At 38.6% G+C, this 20260-nt stretch overlaps 1 protein-coding gene across 1 annotated transcript; it reads right to left on the reverse strand.

Moving 5' to 3' along the window:
* Nucleotides 1–1380: 1380 nt before the first annotated feature.
* Nucleotides 1381–13542, reverse strand: cd44b (CD44 molecule (IN blood group) b). The gene is made up of 8 exons (XM_012922480.4): nt 13163–13542; nt 6578–6743; nt 6025–6167; nt 5845–5904; nt 4245–4541; nt 3459–3533; nt 3249–3327; nt 1381–3123 (listed from the first exon to the last, which is right to left on the reverse strand). Exons 1-8 carry the CDS (start codon nt 13233–13235, stop codon nt 2931–2933), a joined length of 1086 nt encoding a protein of 361 aa, XP_012777934.3. The 5' UTR covers nt 13236–13542; the 3' UTR covers nt 1381–2930.
* Nucleotides 13543–20260: the final 6718 nt, after the last annotated feature.

Genomic DNA, 20260 nt, shown 5'->3' on the forward strand with positions numbered 1-20260 from the left:
ATGATTCAGATCATCAAACAAGTTTTGATATTAGATAAAATATACGATAACCCAAGTAACTATAAAATGCCATTTATAAATTATAAGTTCATGTCTTCAGGAGGAAAAACTATCCTACCTGGCCCTATGCATAATCAATAATTGCCCCATAACCTAAAAACTCGTGCCACCAACATGAAACTCCAATCAAGTATTTGTGATAACTAGCAAACTTTTTCACATCTTCACCTTTGAACTCTCCCACGGATGCCATTTTTCCACTGCCTTTCTTAAAGTTGACTCATGAATGCTGACCTTAACTGAGAGAAGTAAGTTCTTTAGATGTTGTTCTGGATTCTTTTGTGACCTTCAGGATTAGTTGTCTGTTTTGGAGGAATTCTGGTAGGCTGGCCACTCCTGGGAAGGTTCACTAAAGTTTTCTCCATTTGTGGAGAATGCCTCTAATCAGGGTTCCCTGGAGTCCCAGAGCCTTAGAAATTGCTTTGTAACACATTCCAGACTGCTAGATGGGTTATTCCATCTCAATCAGCAAATTTTTAGAACATTTTCTGCTCGACCTTCTCCACTTTGCATAAAAATCATAAAACAAGTTGCTGTGAAATTTTACTTTTCAAGGACTATAAAGATAAAAGCCTGAAATTTTCATTGGCCTGTATCAGTATTTCTAATGGGAAAAGACACTAAAAAATTATTTGCTGGCTGGGTAAATAAAATATGAAAAAAGTAATCAAGTTGTTCTGTCTAGTATTTGAACCTAGACTAATAAAAAGATATTACATGTACAGGTAGGTTTGAATAGTATATTTTTTTTACCCCTTAAAAAAGAAATCATTGTTTAAAAACGACATTTAATATTTACTCAAACTATTTTTGTCTGTTATTAACATTTTCTTTATGATCTAAAACATGCAAGTGTAACAAATATGCAAAAAAAAAAAAAAATGAAATCAGGATGGGGCAAATACTTTATACAACACTGTAAATAGATGAACCACCCCTTGCTAACTAATAAAACTAATTCTGATTCAAGGGCTTCTCCATTATCCATCAGTGTCAGTGAATTAGACAGTGTACTGTGCAATAAATGCATGGAAAAAAAAACAGTAATACTTCTCTGTTGTCATTGTGACTACACTGCTTGCATTTTAATCCAGGAAAGAATCCTTCTCTGCCTTTCAAAATGGCCGTCTTTTTCTCTTTCTGACTTCTGTGTAAACATGTTCTCTCGTCACAGTGCTGGTACCATGGAAACTTCTCTTCCTGTTATGCAGCGCAGTGTAACCACTTGCATTTCCTTTCTGGCTACACCGATCGATTGCTCCCCTTGTCACTACACAAAAAGCAACAGCAATTACAGAGGGAACACCCCATTCCAGCAAATCTGTTTATGTACACATTTATTATTTAATTCAAGACTTTAGAAATTATTTCAATGACATGCGTTATTCTGTCATAAAGCTGGCTACTCTAATACATTTGCTACTTCTCTTCAAAGCAAATCATTTTAGAGAAAAAAGGAGGAATTCACAAACCTAAATCAGTTTACAATTCAAAAAAAGGTTGGCGGACAGGAATTGATCTCGATAGGAAACAATGTATATTTTAGCTTTGAGAAGGTCAGTAGAAAAGAATGCAGCATTTGGTTTACATGTTTGAGCAACTGGCACATCAGGCTTGAGCAAAGCACATAAGTGTCATCATTACAAACCCCTCTCTTGGGAACACATAGACAGTATTGTTGCAGTCTTTTTCTCTTGAAACAACCTTTCACATACAGTACAAGCATATGTTATTATGTGCAATTTGGTTCAGTATACAAAGACAAGCACCTGTCACTTGTGTGGCAAATTTGGCATTGGAAATGGTTAATGTGCTATAGATAGAGTCAAATTGTTTCTTTTGTGCTGTCCTTTAGCCCCAATGAATGTACACACTGTGTATATAGTATGGTTACATCTTTACTATGATTCTTCTTATCCTCAGGATAACATCAAAGTATCCTCATATTTGCAACTCAGTATAAATGTACATTATTTTAACTGACTTCAGTGATGCATAAATTTTGGATGCCTTAAATTATGACTGTTGCAAAATCACAATTGTTTCATAATTGCATCCTCAGTGGGGGTTTTTTAGATATAGCTTCTAATTAAATGACCCTTGGAAACCTCCTTAAAACAGGTACTAAACCCTTACTATAAAAAAACAAAACAAAACAAAAACACACATGGAGCTATTGCCAAATCATTTTCAACATACATACTTTATATACAGAGATCAAGAAAAAGCTGCATAAATTAAGGTAGTGACATCCCCAGTTTTCTTGAACATGGAAAATAACTTTTCAGTTCTCAGGAAATGTTTGAAATATACACAAGCCATTAACAATAGCAAAGAAAATAAATTAAATACTTGGGGGGCTGGTGGCTTAACATTGTTGATGTAAGTTAAAGAAGATAAATCAGTTCGCATTGCTGATTTCATCTTTTCCATTTAGGCTGAATTGCAAATTTTGGGATCCATCTTATCTAAAAGAGGTGAACATTATCTAAATTTGCTGTCACTCCTCATGCCCCCTATAAACACTTGCGCCTGTGGCTTTATCATCAATAAAGCATACAAATGTACAAACGCGAAAACTAACAAAAAATACATTTACAACCCCTGAGCAACATTCAGTCTGTGCTACCAGACAAAATGTTGCCCGTAAAAGACATGGTCCTACCTAGAATCAGCTGCTTCAGACCCACTGGAGTACTGAAGCCAAGCCTCAGCTAGACAGTCTCTGTAACACCCTTCAGTGCTTGCCACCAAAAGCAATTTTATCCCCTTGAAACTGGAGCCCCTGCCCCCACCCATCTACTGTCTCGATCATCTCCTCACTTTGACACTCCTCCTCTAACTGACTATCATCTTCATGCGCTCATCCCTCATGCCAGCTGCTCTTTATCTGTCGACTCTCCCAGAGTGATGACAGTGAACTCCTCTGTGTTGCCGTTCTCCTGGACCTTCTCCTTGCTCATGAGGGTCACCATTTCCTGGTTCTGGGAGCCAGATGCTGCTGCTCCATTGCCTTCACCTGTGTCTTTTGTGATCATCAGGGTTTGCGTCTTGCCGCATAAGCTGCCAAAACACATTTAGATACATATATAATTAATGTCAGTTTTTGCAATGCCTCACTGTATATAGAGGGGTGTTTTACTAGGTCTTAATTGTCAGTCCTATTATGATGGTAATCCAAGTCATACCTTTTTCTCTTGGCGACAGCTGCACATAGAAGAATAATAATGATGACTGCCAAAATCACTAGAATAATAACAATCCAATCTAGAAGGAGACATAAAAGTTAGGATTAAAAGGGGTAAAAATTACTGTCAGTCCAGAGTGTAAATAGGATTGCATAGTATTACTAAGCTGCAATGACTCTTTATATGGTATATGTGAAATAATTTGCTTACTTGAGTCACTGCCGCTCGGTGACTTAGGTTTTTCAGTAGAAACTGCCATGCGGCCTTTGCCATCTTTTGGGGGCGCTGATATCAACAAAACAAGAGATATTCAGTTTATATCATCCTAAAATAAACCATTTATTGGCATATAGATGTCTCAAAAATAAATATATCTTAAATATTACCATTCCCATTTAATTTCCTTTTCTCTCTGAGTGGACCAGACTGGTGTGCATTACTAGATACTACAAACTGCAAAAATATCAATAAAGCTGCTTCCCCCTCTGCATTATCTCTCCCAAAGTGTCACTTATAATACTGTTATTAGGCCTTTAATAAAACTTATTTGAGTTAAGGTGTCAGTGCCTTCAGCAAATTAAATTGTACAACTCAAACTAACACAAGGGGGCATCCTAAGTTCTAAAACTTACTTTAGCCATCCCCAGACCTGTTGCATGAGATGTCATCATGGTGCATTATGACAGTATTTTTCTATGTTAAGTTATAAAATTATAAACAATTTGACATTATTGAAATTAAACATTATCATTTTTCATTATTCTATCTTTGGAATATACAAAAATAGAAGAATGTAGGGCAAATAACACATGACCTGAGTTCAGTACAGTCTCTAGGAGAAATCGGCCTTGTATACTATGGCAAAGCATTATACTGTCATTATATTTTATCAGTATAGATTATCAAAATCATGAAGAGTACATCCCAATCCTGAACTGAACTGCATTCATATAAAAATCTCTTTGTTCTGAGTTTTGTGCTGTATGTTTTTCTTACATTTTGTTGTGGAAGAATATTCGTCATTTGTCTCATCCCCAAGAGGAGTTTGCATTTCCTTAGTTGTTGAAACTGTTGTAAACTGTTCCAACTCATTCGACACCCCCCCTGATCCACTGTCGATTTCTGCAGGACTGGAAGTGGACTGGACTGGAAATGTACTCATACTGATGGTCTCAGTCTCTTCAGTAGTCTCTGCATCAGGACCTTTAAATAAATCCTCTGTAGTATTAAAAGTTGAGAGAGTTGTGTCTGTCTCATTTTCAAGAGCTTGAGGTGTAGTTGTCATCGTTTTAACTGTGGTTGATGTTGGGTTTTCAGGATGCAGGGAGGAATCAGAAAAGAAAGATTCATGCATGGTTTAATGGTTATAACGAAACACAATTTTTACATTTGATAATATACTATATTACTTTGATAATATTGACTATTAATGGACATCAAAAGTAACTTAAAGTGACTTAGCAAGAAGCAAGAAGAATATTCATTTTGTTTCAAGGATTTCAATTTTCTTTGCTTACAGTTTTTCAAATAATTATGCAATGCTACAAAATGATCTTTCATGTTAATGATATCCCACATTCACACATGTATCCTGCCTCTCATTCTATAGGAGCTGGGATGGTCTCAAGCTCCTTAGTGCCTTTAACTGGATAAGTGGAAAAATTGGTGAATGATTGGATGCTAATGATATATGCCAAAATGTATTGTGACAATTAAAGGCATTCTATTCTATTGTTCTGTTTCACTACATCCCAAAAGTGCTCTATTGGACTGAGATCCGGTGACTGGTGACCTCGTTGCCATGCTTAGGAACCAGATTAAGATGATTAACAACATGCTACGTTATCCTGCTGGAAACAGGCATCAGAAGATCTGTATACTGTGGTCATAAAAGAATGGACATGGGCAGCAAAAACACTCAGGTAGCCTGTGATGTTTAAATAATATTCAATTGGTACCAAAGGACCCAGAGTGCCAAGAAAATATCAGGGGTGGAACATGGGGTGTTCTTCTGCTTCTGTAGCCCATCTGTTTCTAGGTGAACAGTTGTACCTAATTAAATAGTTCTTGAGTTCATCGTACATTCCAGATACAGATTATCATACAAGGCAATAATGATTTAGCCTTCACCATTATCATTACTAATATGACTTTGGTCATTATACACTATATTGTCAAAAGTATTCACTTGTCTACATACATATGAACTTGAGTGACATCCCACCCTTATTCCATAGGCGTGCTTTAAATCTCAGTGCTCTTCTGTCATTCTGCCTTTCAGACTTTGATTAATCCAACCCGCCTCCTCCCAATCTCCTCCTCACCCTGGTCACTCAGAACAACACCTCACCACCTCATTTTCATCTTCATCACCACCAGCTTCAACACTCTGAGGGTTCCTCTCCTAATTCCTTTCACCAATGGGATTCTGCTCTGCTGTGATGGATCATCGGAGGCTAATCACCAAATTTCTTAATTAAATTCTGTATCATAAAAAATGTTCACGTTCACTTTTTGCAAATAACCTCTCCTTATTAAACTATGGATGCCAGATGTATTAAAGCAAGGAGAGAGGGAATGGGTTTACTTCGCTTACCTGGTGGATTTTTGATTCTTTTCAAATCAAATTCTTTGGTGCAGTTCCTCTTTGGTCCAGCTGAAAACATCACCAAAAAGCCAAGTTCAATTAAATCTAGACTGAAAATTTACAAGACAATTTGTATGCTATTGTTTGACTGCAGCTGGGTAACAGCTTAATTCATTTTGGTAAAGTTACCATTTTCATCAAAGCAGTAGACATCATATTTCTCATCAGGCTGTACTTTTGTATTTATAATTAAACCAATCATGTTCCCTGCACAATTGTCGTGGCGCTCGTGTCTAAGGATGACGATGCTCATATTGCTGATCCAGCCGTTCCTAAACAGATACAATAATATTGTTAGTAATATTCTGATATTAAAATGATTGTACACTTGTTAATGGTGGATGCAAACTATCAAATTAAATCATGCTAAAACACATCCCACAACTAACAGAGTTGATGGGAAGGTGGTTTCCTCAACTGAAGGGTCAGTGATGGTCAATGGTGGTAACTTTTATTTGTGCACATTTTAGCTAAAGGGACACACACAAAAAACACAAGAGGACCCAAAAGCATCACATGATTTAAATTAGGGTCTATATTGCAAAATCAAAACCAAAAATGAAAAAAAAAATCCCCAAAAAGGGGGGATCCGAGAAGGAAGAAAATAAATTTCAGTTACAACAATTTAGCTCGTAACCGTGAATACAAATACACATTTTTAGAAAAATGCTTGTTGATGCACCTGCAGGTTTGCATAGATGCATTATAGGCCTCCTGGACTTGTTCTAGGGTTGCGATGGCGCTCGTCTGTTGCTCACACACTTTTTTAGCCATGTCAAAGTCCAAAGAGTGACGTTCCTTTCCTTCAGCCCGGAAAACTCCAGCAATGCTGCAGGATCGGACAGTCACTACAGGGAGAAACAGAAAAAAAAATTGAATCAGTTTTACTGGTTTGATCTCTATTCACTACACAGGCCACTTGCAGTAACACATAGAGAAGACTTGTTATTTGGGTGAAGGGATTTGGAGAAAATTACAGCAAATCAAACAGAATCGCAATTCAACATGTAGTGATAATAATAATAAACTACTAAGACTAACAATACTTACACTACTGATAATAATGATAATATTTTTGTATACATACTTATCATGACTAAGGTAATACAAACAACCACAACTATAGATTTTAGCTTAAGAGTTCACACATCACAATGTATGCTTCCCACGCCTGGAAAGTACACAAAACAAAACAAAAACATCATTAAGTAACCGCTTCGTTAAAAGAACACTTTTTTGGCATAAACATGCTTTATGTCCTTACAGTGAATCCACAAAAAAGTAAGTGTCACAGAGTGCCACACACTATGTGTTCTGTGTCATGTGAGGTAATTTATATAAGTTAGTCTACAGCAAAATGAAGCAAACTTTGTGATGCTGACATGCAAACTAGGGTTAGCAAATGAGCAATGAGCTAACAGAAGTTTGTGTACACATAGCTACTCCTGTCATAGAGCCACAGGTGCACGGTGTACACACACACACACACACACACACACACACACACACACACACACACACACACACAATGTAACCGTTGGTATTGGCAAAAAATCAATTTTAGAATTTAAGCACCTGGAGATTTTCCTGCCATGAGCACGACTGATAATGAGGGAGATACTTGCATACAAAAAATCCTGTGTAAGTTTTTGAAAGTTAGCCTGAAATTTTGTTTATGAGAAATTACAATCTCAACATCAAAATAATCATCAACACCATGAGAAACAAAAGCTTGAACAGCTGATTCAGACTAAAGAACAACAACAACAAAAAAGATAGGAGATTTGTGCAGCAAGAGTCACAAAATACGAATGCAGTATCTATTTAAATCCATGTTGTTCATGTCCGGAATTTTTTTTTCTGTTTTTCTTCTGTTTGATGCTTGTTTAAATTTGTTGCCATGGTAGGTTTCACAATGCCTTAATCACACATCACACAGGAAAATGATGCACATGATTTACTATCTTAACTTCCTGCAGTCAAGTGTGAAAGCGTAAAACTGATCATACTGTTGCTCCTTGTTCCTTCCTTCAGAGCAAATGGGTCTCTTGGAGGAGAAATATGCAATAACCAAAGTTAGCTGATCAGAAACTTGTTGAAACTGTTCCACAAAACTAAAAATGAGACCACACCTTCCTTATTAATTGGATTAAAAAAGTAAAAAGGTAAAAATAGACAAACCAGAAAATCTTCTCTATAGTGAAAATCAGTAAAATACTCTGGATAGACTCTAAAACACTCTTTGGCAACACAAAATGCAACTTTAAAAAATGTCTTTATACAGCAATACAATTCTCCTGCAATCAATACAACATGAAATAAACCAGATCACATTTTAGCTGTAGTACAGGGGTTTCCAACTCCAGGCCTCAAAGCCTGGTGTCCTGCAGGATTTAGATCTCACCCTGGGTCACCCTGACCCAGGGTGAGATCAAAGATTAGTTCATTACCAGGCCTCTGGAGACCCTAAAGACATGTTGAAGAGCAATTTAGCCATTTAAATTACTGTGTTGGATCAAGGACACATCTAAAACCTGCTGGACAGCGTCCCTTGAGGCCTAGAGTTGAACACCTCTGCTGTACTATGAAAAAATTAATGAAGTTGTTTATTTAGAGGCAGTAAAGAATAATTGTAAGGATTTCTGAGACTTATATTGTAGTATATAAACAGAAAAAGACATACTACCAGGAAATATCTAAGGTACATAAATTCTTCCAAATGTATCGAAAAGCATCATGTGAAACCTCATCAACCATAGCTTGATTATTATTAATTGAAATAAATTAATAATCAATCAATCAATAATCAATCAAGCTTTATATTTCATAGTGACGTGAGTGCACAGATTAACAGTATCTCAGACATAATACTTGATGCAGTGCTTAATGTAGCAGCAATAATCATAAATCAGATTCCTATTCTATTTTATGTTTTATCAGTGAAGCAAAATGTGATGTCTGCATCTGCAAATCATTTGGAGTAAACTGCCCATAAGTAGCCTAATGTCAATACGTTCAATGATTAGGGAGTATATCTGCAAACATTAACCAGCATTAAACTATAAAGTTATATAACTCGTAAATCATTTTCATTAAAACAACTTGATTCTAAGCCATGCTTGATAAGAGAACATGTTAATCATTCAATTTTTCATGTAACTGTACTGTAAAGAGTTACCAAAAAGACAAATATTAATTTTGCTTTAGTGTAATCTTCCTTTTCTCCACTCCAAACATTGAGATGCATATAAAAATGTTATTTTTAATTTGATAGCATGCTCATCTCCTTGAAATAAAGACAGGAGTCTTATAAAACGCCGGCTATGATTAAAAAATAGGTCCACCCACTTTCCACTGGCTGTTATGAGTAAACAGAGCACTAGCAACAAACGGAAGTTGAGATCTCTGCTGTTATAAGCAGTTAGGCAAAAAACAGAAGGCAGTGCAACTTTTATTGCAGAGCAATTTCTGATCTTTGCCCTCGCTAACTCCCTCGCCGCCACCACTTTTTTATCTCTCACTTTCACACATATGCACACACACCTGAAAGAACTTCAACGTTTGCTGCCACACTGTGTTTCTCGCAAAAACACACAACTGCCCTGCCCAGAGAGATCAAAGCGGGCATGGCTCTGTGCGATGAAAAAGAGGCTGACATGAATCTTAGAAGTAATCATTAGTATGCAGAGAGAACAGTCATGGGTGTTTTTATACAGCCCAGAAACCTGTTGTGCCAAGGCACTGACTCTCCCAAAGGCTCTATTGTCACCTAATGGAGTTGAAACCAAGGAGACTGAGAAGTCTGTAGATACAAAGCCTAAGAGAAAGAGAGCTTTAGCACAGCTTCTTGCCAAAACCTCCAGCTGCTGTAGAAGTAATTGACAAGCCTGACTCTCAACCCTCACTTTTTTCCTGCTCTCTCTCATTCTGTCTTGTTTTCTTTCATTACTCTCTGCTTGTCTTTTCTAGGGCAGCAATAAAGTACAATTTGCCCCCTGCGCACAGGTGCGCAAACAGACAAGCGCATCACAGACACACGTGCGCAGGAACAGTCACTGATAATTTCTTCTTGGTTTCACGTGGCACGCCATGGAAAACAGGAACACACACACACGGGTTGTGTTTGAGGTGCACTTTACTGAAAAGGGAAGCAGCAAAGTCGTGCAGTGGTTAGCGCTGGCACTTCACAACAAGAACACTGTGGTTAGCTGGGGGCTTTCTGTGTGGAGTGTACATGTCCAAATTTGTGCACGACAGGTTGATTTGTGATTCTATACTGGCCGTAGTTTTCTTTTGTCAGGCCCGTGACACACTGGCGGTGTGTCCTGAGTTTACCTTTCCTCTCACTCTGTGACAGCTGAGATAGGATCACAGGAGGCTGGAGCCTAAGTGAGATAAGTAATGAAACCTTGCACATAAAGTATGACTCACAACATTTCTAAAAATATTAATTTATACGTGGGAATTCAATGCTTGAACAGAAAATCAGCTGCACGTGTCCCACAACCACATTAACATTCATTTTATTCATCAGCTATTTGTGAGAGAGGGTCCTTCAGGTCATAGCTCCCACAATGCTCCAGTATCCTACAGTCTCACACTAAAGTGAAGTTGCTCTGTAAGCAGATGTGTCTTTCCCTCCATTCGTCACACCAAAAGTCCAATGGGCCAGTGGGACAGGTGAAACACAAGCTCTTATGAAAATATGCCTGTGTGCATGCACACACACAAACACATCAAGGTCACAAGGACTGTTATTATCTGACTTTCACTCTAAACTGTCATTTCCTTTCCCACCTCCAGGCTTCCTGCACCACCTACCCAATTCATTTTCCTTTTCTCAACAAAAATACCATATTTATCAGATTTATCAACTCTGTCAGATGTACTTTCATACCCTTTCACAGCCTTTTTCTAAACTTTAAATCTAAATAAAAAAACAAATAAATAAAGCTGAATAGTAAAGTTAAAAAAGTGGAAGTACCACATTATCTCTTGCAGACGTCCTTTTGATTGGCTGACAAAGGTATAAACCATCAAACTGATACATTTACAAGAGGAAAGATCAATTTGAAACACATTTTCATGAATACCAACATTTTTATTTTTCATTCAAGAGTTTTACTTGAGCTTTTTTCAAGAGCTTTCTGTTACTCCTGAAAAAAAAACAACCTTTGTCTCACATTATGGGAAGTAAGTGGAAGTCACTTCTTAGCTTACAAACTGTATGATGTAACAGGGAAATTCATTTAGCTTCCTCTAAAAGTCAAGAAATAACTGTCATCAGTTATTCTTTTTGTTTTAATGAAATGTTAGCCTAGCTTCACTCAGCAAACAAGAATCACATCAACCTTATTTCCTAATTTTGCAAAGGCACAACTTACTTTATCTCTCAAAATCTCGGATTCGAGTATTATTCACATTTCCATTTCCTGTGTGGTACAAGTTTCAGCTGAACCACAGATTACCAGAACTTTTTCTAAGAAAGCATGCTTGTAACACAGACTTTGATGCATAAAAGAAAGACAAAGAGCAGAGGTCACATACTAATAGGAAGGTTGAAACATGCAAAACAGGAAAAAAAAGGTGAGCAACTCTAAAACTTATAACAAACTGTAATGATGCATGGACACGGAAACTCATTCATACCAGAGGTTATATTGGTGGAAGAGACACGTGTCTGGTGGTACTCAGAGCCTACAGATTACAAGCCCTCTTTGTGAGTGCCTGCACTGGAGCTTTGACCATCCTTCACCTCAAAACCTAACACAAGTACGGCAGCAGGGGTTTCTAATCCAAAGAGGCAAATACTCAGCCACAATCCACTTTAGGCCAAGACCATGTACATTATGGAGACTGATCTTGCTCTTTAACAAAGGCTACAGTGTTTCTCTAACTGAGTGCCTTATTGTTTCATTAGGATCAATTATCGATCTTTACCTATTGATAGATATTTACGAATGATCACATATGAAAGATTTCACACACTCTCACCGCTGGATGAATTATTGGAAAGTAGCAATAGATTTGATTCAATTTAAATATGGGTCTTACTGCATCCCTGGCAAAAGGCCGTGCAGTTATATATTAATTTAAACTGATCAAATAAATTACATGAACTGCTGGGTAAAAAATTAATATGACAGCCTTTAGGGCATTTGCAGCCGTTACTACGGACTATTTATATGATATATTACTTATAAATCTTCACAGAACCATTTCCTGAAGCCACGTAATAACTATCTTTAAAACTATCTAGATACCTTGTGGATGTCTGGGGTGGTCACTGGTCCACAAGACCTGCTCTCATTTCTGTGCTTGTGGCAAAAAAGATGTTGTCTGGATCAGGATGAGTAGTAACCACTGCAGGACACTTAAGTTTCCAGACACCAATTACTCTGACACTCAGACGCTGAGATACAGACGCAGACACACATGCACGCAGCTACACAATCCACAACGAGTCTTGAGGGGCAAACACATGTTGAAGCACTATGGGGGAAAGTGGATCCACCCCCCTCCTCCTTCCTACATGCACTTGACTTCACATACATGAGCGATTCAGGTAGGTAGACTCATATTTGCCTTTAAATCCGGGTCAAATTCATGGCTTGGTGTTGATTGTTCTCTGGTGCAGTGCCAAAGGCAGTCTCTATGAACAACCTCACCACCAGCTCCTGAGAGAATAAGCCAGACAAGCCCCAGACCTGTTTGATTCTGTACCAGCTTCACCTCCTGAGATATACCGCTCCAAGCAACAAATCCAATCAAAACCTTACACAGAAATAGCATGTGTGACAGAGACAAAGAAAAAAGAGACAGACAGAGAGACATTGCCACACATCCTTTGTGTTAGAGGATGTAGCATTAAGCGTGGCAGCAAAGAAAAAAAAATCTCCTTCTGCTTCTACTTTAAAGCTAAACTGGTCATCCAAAACCGCGATAAGGTTCACTTGCCAGCGTGCGAACAGAGAGTGAGCAAGAGCGCCTATCTCCTTTGTGTCTATCAGGAGTCTCGGACTGCCAGACTGTCTGTGCTGGTGTTGCTCACACTGTCTCGCCGGCATCTACACATGCATTCTACAAGCAGCAGAGCAGAGTCTCTTTCTTTTAAGTGGTGTCTTTTTCCACAGAGTAATAACAGTGTCTGGTTAAAATCTTTTCAGAAATTCCTGCTGCCTGAGAGACCGGTACAATTTAGGCAAAATAAGAAAAATAAATCCCCATACAAAGCGAAATCCACTGGGAAAAGGCACAATCTCCTCACCTTGAATTTCTGACCTGGAGGAGGCCAGTAATCCCAACATGACCCCCAAGATAAGCGTCCACATCCTGGGCATTGCGATTGCTGATGAGCTGGGTGAGTAGCAGTAAAGGTGTTTAACAGTTCTCCTGTGGTCCCGTCTTCTTTCAGCCAGGAGTGACGGTTGGTGTGTGTGTGTGTGTTTGTGCGTGTGGGTGTGTGTCAGAGTAAAAGAGAGCAAATGAGTAAGAGAACAGAAAAGAGAGACAGAGAGGAAACCTGGTGCTGTGGAGGAGAGTTGCTGTGAGTGTCTGGTAGCTGGTGGAGCTGACTCAGATTTTACCCCAACTTTTCGATTCTCTGCCTGAGAGACCAGTGGCACACCACATAGAAGAGTGATTCATTTGAGCACACACCCTTGTGCCTCTCCCACACTTGCCCCACCCCCCTGCTGCCCCACCTCACACAGACTCCCCCTCTCTTCCTCTCACTTGCTTCCCGTTTCTACAGTTTGCAATGAATAAGATGAACGTCATCTCTTCTTCTGTCTGGCTGCTTATCCTCTCCCTGCTTCCCTACCGCTCCGCTGCCTTGTCTCCTAGCACCCCCCCCCCCCCCCCCCCCAACTTCCCCTTTTCATGTTCTTGACAGTTTTAAAAGAGCCCATCTGTTTTCTCTTTAATCCTCACTCTATTGTCATCAGATTTTTTTGCTTCCTTTTTTGTCTTGTGCTCCTTTGCACTTTTTCTGTCTCTATGTCTATTTTTTTTTTTTGCCTGCATGACCAATTATAAGAGGTCAAATCCATTTCACAGACACACCTCATCATCAGCTTCAACTTCTTACTGCACCTTTATCTCTCTGTGTGTGTGTCCGACATCTGCCTTGAACATTGCAAACACTTCAAAGATACAGATCCATCAATGGAAATGTGTTCAAGACACAACTTTATTAAAAATCTGCATACAGAAAGCACCTTGAAACTTTTCACTTTTCATGCAATGGTGCCTGTTAACGCAGAACAATGTGCGGTGCTATCTCAACAACTAGAGGTTTCACTACCATCATGAGAAACCTGTCTCAAATCTATCTTTAGGTTTAACATTTCACTTCATCAGGATGATGGATAAAGCCACCTCAGATTACCGGAATCTCCCCAGTGACACATCTTGTGATTTTGCATGTGATTGCGCAATATCTCAAGTAAACAGTGCGGTGAGAAAGCACAAGTGACTGTCTGTGTTCCCGGGAGTTCCATATCAACCATAAAGTATGTCTAATGGCTCAGCATGGCCAGTACCTCTGTAGTCATGGGAACAGAATTCAAATAATAAGTGACCTGGCCCTTCAGTTGAAAACCGTTATTAGTGCATTACTTTATTACTTTAGCTTTTATATCTTACATCTCAGCATTTTCCCACTCATTTAAATCACAATTTCCCTCACAGTTGACTTGCAGACTCTTTTACATATGCTTTTCAATGTGAAACTCCTTACATGCTTTAGCGGTCCAACACAGGAAGTGTAAGGTTACCATTGCACCAAGGTTAAGTGTCAACAGCTCTAGTAAGGGTGCAAGTAAGCAACAGTTGGCACAGCAGCACGGTGTACTGAGTAAAATGCTCACCAATCATTCCAACGTGCCTGAAATAAAACTCTACATCTTAACCAGCTCATTATTCGTACCGTCATTGTACAAAAAACACAGTCCATTGTAAGCACCTGTGAGTTATTCTCGCATTCGAGAACCATTTAAAGTTTCATCTGAAATACTGACTTGGAGACAGCATTAACTCAAAAGTTAAGAGATTACTAAAGAAGTTCCTAGGAGTTGGCTGACATACCAAAAATGTGAGCATCGTGCCTGAGTAGGGAGATCCCCATTCGGAATTGTCCCATAGTTCAAGTTAAGTGAAAAAGGAGACTGAGGTGCAAAAGAAAACATACAGTAAACATCACTATCACGATCACCCTGTGCTTCGAACCCATAGTTCATGGCCATTCATGTAATAGGTTTTGAAATATCTTTGTAATTGGCAATTAAGCTGAGTGATTAACCAACTGGATGTTGCCATCCCTAGAGTCAAGTGTCCAACATATGCAAAAGCACAGAATACACCAAGGACACACAAATATCTGCTTCAAAGTCTTAATTATAATCTCTAAACGACATCTCATGATTTGTATTAAATGATTTGTATAGGTATAATCTCATGATTTGTATATGATTAGCATGTAAGAGAACCATCAATTGGACTTATTTTTGAGCAATGCTACTGCTACATCTGATGGAGAAAAGCTGAGAACTGAGCCCATCCTTGAATATATATATATAAATTAAATTATTAAGTTATTAAGTTTTTGCTGCTTATCTATGCAAAAAATAAATAAACAAATGTAACTAGGTATCTGAGTTATTCACACTCCTACATCACAAATATAGCTTACTTCCTGTTTTACTGTTGCCATAGTGACATGACAGTTTATCCTACAAGATAGAATGCAAGTAAACATGTTTGCAATACTAGAAACCATAAAAACCCCTATTTATTTCAACTTCCTTTTTTACACCTCATAACACAGATGCATTTCCTGCCTTTCCTAGTGTGATTAGTATATCTTGCTCTTAACCTTTGACTGGAAATGGGCTATACTGACATTTAAAAAATGAAACATCACTCAAATAATCTGAAAAAGGTCCCCCCCCCCCCCAAAGAAAGAAAGAAAGAAAGAAAAAGAACAGGAGAAACAATGACAACAAGCTTCTGAAGACCAAATGTTTGTATAGAATGATCAAGAGCTGTCTAGCATGTTTCCTTCTCAGCACAATGTCTGCCCCAGTCTCACAGGAGAAACAACAATGATTTAAACTGAAATGATGATCCACTGCTTTAATGAATAGTTGGGTCAATGAGTAACATTTGCCACGACTGCTGAAGCCTCTCTTAAACAGCTGTACACACACAGTCCCATATAAGCTAGACTGAGCCAAGGAGAGGCTAACTTGGTCAACACTCCAGCACAATGGAATGCACAAAACTCTCAATCACCGTCAGTTTATACAAGTAAAATAAACTTGCTCTTCCTAGTTGAACCCATCGTGTTTAAGAGCTCGTATGAACATGAAAATGGGCTAATGACTAAGTGGGTCATATTTCCCATTCAACCGTGATTTAGGTTGTAAACCCTATTCATAACCACATAGGCTGCAATGATGGCTTGAAAAATAACAAATTGCAGATAACCTTCAAGGGTTATCATGTGGCTATTGCTGGTGTATGGCAGTGAAAAGAAAAGCAAAGAACACAAAGGAACACTGGGGGATACAATATATGAGTAAATCCCTAATTAAACATCAGACTCCTGAGTCACTGATTATAAAAAAAAGGAACTTTCCCATGATGTTAACTAAATGAGATCACACACATACGCTGACACCGTGTTTGGGAATCCTTGTGGTAATTTAGGCTGCATATTGGCAACTCCTTAGAATTCCTTTTAGGCAGCGTGCCTTTTTCCTTTCGACCAGAGCCGTTACTGGAATTTGAGCTAAAAGAGACTGCAAGATGTCCAAATAAGTGCAGAGCAGTGAGACAAACATTCAACATTCACAGTCTAAACATGTGATGAATATGAGTGATGTAAAGTATGTGGTGTAGTGAGGCTGTACAGTATGACGACCACAGGAACTCTTTCTATATTTGTGTGTGTTGTCTCAGCATGATGAAGCTCATCTCCTGGTTGCCTGGAGCTGAACTCTGTCAAATAATAAAAAGCAACTTGCCAATAACTTGCCAATTCTGCAGTCAAAAGGGCCCTTCATCCCTGGTACCACCACTTTGTAATATGTTGAACCAATTTTTGTACAGCTTATTTTGACACTAAGGTTCTGTCGGTCTCATTTATCAATATTGCTTTTATATATTTAGTATTTTCTTAGTTATCCCCTTGAAACTGTTGAATATTTGTACAAATTATCTGCGAGTGACAAAAATAGCAAGTTTGTGTTTTTACCCAATTCTCCCCAAAACAACTATTCTTTGCCTTTGTCTAATAAACTTAATAAAGTTAGGAGGTTGCTAGGACTGTGTCCTCATTGTGTATCTCTGGCCGAGCTCTGCCTCACACTGCAGAGTGTCGAGCTGAGTGAGCTCTCCCAGCATCACGGGACCATGACTGGACCGCTTCAAAAGGCTGGGCTTTGCAACAACAACAAAGCAAGGGCCTTGCTTCTGTTTGGGTGCTGGGACAGCAGAGACCGTGTTTGGATAGTGAGTGTCACAGCATACTGTAAAGCCAAATGGAATGTCCTGTGTCACCTGTACCCTCAGTTTGCATAAAGATAAGCCTCAGTAAGTCTCATTTGAAATGTTTGCAGATATCTCTCGGTTTCTGGGAACGCTACATGTGTTTCCTTTCAGAAGAAACAAACAGGATGCTTTAAGCTCAGCAGCAACTTACGCCTTTCGAAAGAAATGACATCAAGTTCTAAATGTGGCATAACTCAGAAAAAAGAAGGGGAAGTATAGAGTAGTAGTGTTACAGCTGGGTTAAGCAAACAAAACGTATCATATTTAAAAGAGGATTGAATAAAGAAGTCCTGGTCGTAAGGGGAAATGGGGAGACCAGAGGAAATCCTGTCAACAATGGTTGAACAAACTTGAGCATGAGATAATGTGGATGAGAGCAACCCTCTTGCCAGCTGCGGTGATTAGCCTGCCTGCTTGTACAATGTAAATCTGCACTGCATGTGGCCCTCCCTATATAAATGACCAGAATAAAGCAGGCAATAGAATAGTGCATTACAGAAGATGTAACCTTAACGGTTTGCTTTAAATCATGGTTTCTGTTAAAAAAATGTAAAAAAAAAGTCTTAATTTATACTTCCAATAATTATCTATTTCTTGACTTGATGAAGAAATCTACATCTCCAGGATTGAATGGCTTGGGGAAAGAGTGGGATTCAAACTGAAGAGACTGCAGTTCCCCCTATGCCTTTTTTTTCTAATATAAACAAGATCTGGTCCCAATCCCTCATTATATGCAGCTGAAAACCCTCAAACATGGAATTCAGCCATTACAGCTTTTGGACCAACACATTTTTTGGACCAAGTGCCTGAAGGACATCCAAGAGGTGCACACTTGTTCTCTTTGGTCTCCATAGCAACTGCCTCCAGCACTCAGTACCATGCTGTGTGTCCATTGGCCTGACCTACACATATGCCTGAGCCCCTGTATTATCTTCAAGACCCTGAAAACTGTTCAGCAAAACCTTAGTGGGAACAAATCTAATTCTTGCTGTCAATGCAGTTCCCTTATCCAGCTGTTACATATAATAAGATCGTTGGGCAGAGATTGGCGGGGTGGCTATCAGAGGACTAAATGTCAAACTGTGCAAAGAAAGCCAAGGAAATGTCAGACTCTGTTTTGCTGCAGAGCTGATATCTCGAAGTGTGTTGTTCAGCTGCTTTAATTAACAGATCCAGCAGTTGTCAAACTGATCGCAATCTGCAATAGCATGAAGGCCGAACACGGCAAGATTTCCCCTCATTGACATTCAGTTCTGTAACAGTGAGGCACATATAAAAAGATACATCATAACATTATAGCCCAATTTATCAATGCATTCATTCTATACAAATATTTGTATAGATGCTGGTGCTTTTTATGGATCAGTTGTGCTGCATTGGACTTGATATTTAATGATCTGTAAAGGCACATCATCTCTTCTCAGCATACGGGTAAATTGTGCATAGTGATAAATACTCAGCAGTGAGATCAGCACAGATGACATGCAAAACTATTTATATTCATCATCATTCATACATTAAAAAGTAATGGAGATGAAGAATGGGTTCGACTGAGGCTGAAATACTATCAGATGTGGTGATATAGTATTCAGTTCCCTAATAACCTAAATGTAACTGACAAAACTAAATTAGTCAATAGTGTTTGTATATTAGTCCTGCATGTCATTTATTTCTGTTGTTTTACTATTTATGTTTCCTGCACAGTTGGTGTGGAGCACCCACAATTTTATGGTACATGTACAATAATAACAATAGGCCACTCTATTCTAATGTTGACTGTCACAACTAGTACATCTCTGTGAGAATGTTGATGAAAAGTAAAGTTTATATCCACATGCTGAAACAAGAAATGTTAACAACTACCACTTTATCTAATACTCTCTTTGTGCTTAAGTGCATTTTCTGTTGCCTTGGTAACTAATGAAAGGGAGTGTGTGTGCAGAGGTGAGCATAGTGGATAAAACAGTTGGGCTATGCCAACCAACCCCCTGTTCCTAAGTACCCCTTTCTGTGTCTATGTCTCCCTCTCAATCTGATGCCACAGCAACCATAGCACGAAATGTCCTTGCTTGTTATTAGGAAAAGGTTGTAAAGGGCCGGAAGACTTGCAGTGAAGGAAAAATGAGAAAGGAAAGGCTGGTATTAGAGTTTGTGTTCACTGTTCTCCTGAATCCTCCATTAGTTATGCCACGATAGGTGTAGGCTGCTGGGAATCCCCCAGCAGCCTACACCTTGTCGCTATATAAATAAAATTGAATTCCCCCCCTCCCCCCTCTGTCTTTAATCCTGGCCATAGCAACATCAAATCAAGTCTGCTTTGGTACCGTTGCAACCTGCCTATTCCACAATTCACCTCGGGTAATTTACATTCAGACTTAAAATCTATCTGAATTCAGCTGAACAGGTGCAAGGCAACCGTTTTTTTTTGTTGTTTTTTTAACCCTTTCAAGGCTGATAGTGGATAAAATGGAAATCTAACCCACAGTGGATGTTTGAAACCACAGCTTTTTTCCTCCTGCTTTAAAAATATTAGAATATGCTTTTGCATATTTAGGATAAGCTTTGTCTTACTGGTAGTATATAAAGAGACAGCTGTTCTTCCCACGCTTAAAGCAAAGATAAGCATCTGCCATGAGAACCTGACCTGTACACTCAACCCAGCAAATTATCCTAATTGGCTTTTAAAAAATAATTACTATGTAATCTCTTTGGATTCTAATTATACAGAAACACACACTTGTGTAATCAAGTTTGTGAATCTGCTACTTTCTGAAAATCTGGAAAAAACATTAATGACACACACACACAAACA

Source organism: Maylandia zebra, linkage group LG7 (genome assembly GCF_041146795.1).
Source record: "Maylandia zebra isolate NMK-2024a linkage group LG7, Mzebra_GT3a, whole genome shotgun sequence".
NCBI lineage: Eukaryota > Metazoa > Chordata > Actinopteri > Cichliformes > Cichlidae > Maylandia > Maylandia zebra.

Coding starts and splice junctions, on each gene's coding strand:
- cd44b (XM_012922480.4), bottom strand. CDS start 13,235: ATGCCCAGGATGTGGACGCTTATCTTGGGGGTCATGTTGGGATTACTG. Junction 6,168..6,577: donor GCATCTATGCAAACCTGCAG/GTGCATCAACAA, acceptor GTATCTGTTTAG/GAACGGCTGGATCAGCAATA. Junction 3,534..4,244: donor ATATTCTTCCACAACAAAAT/GTAAGAAAAACA, acceptor TGTTGATATCAG/CGCCCCCAAAAGATGGCAAA.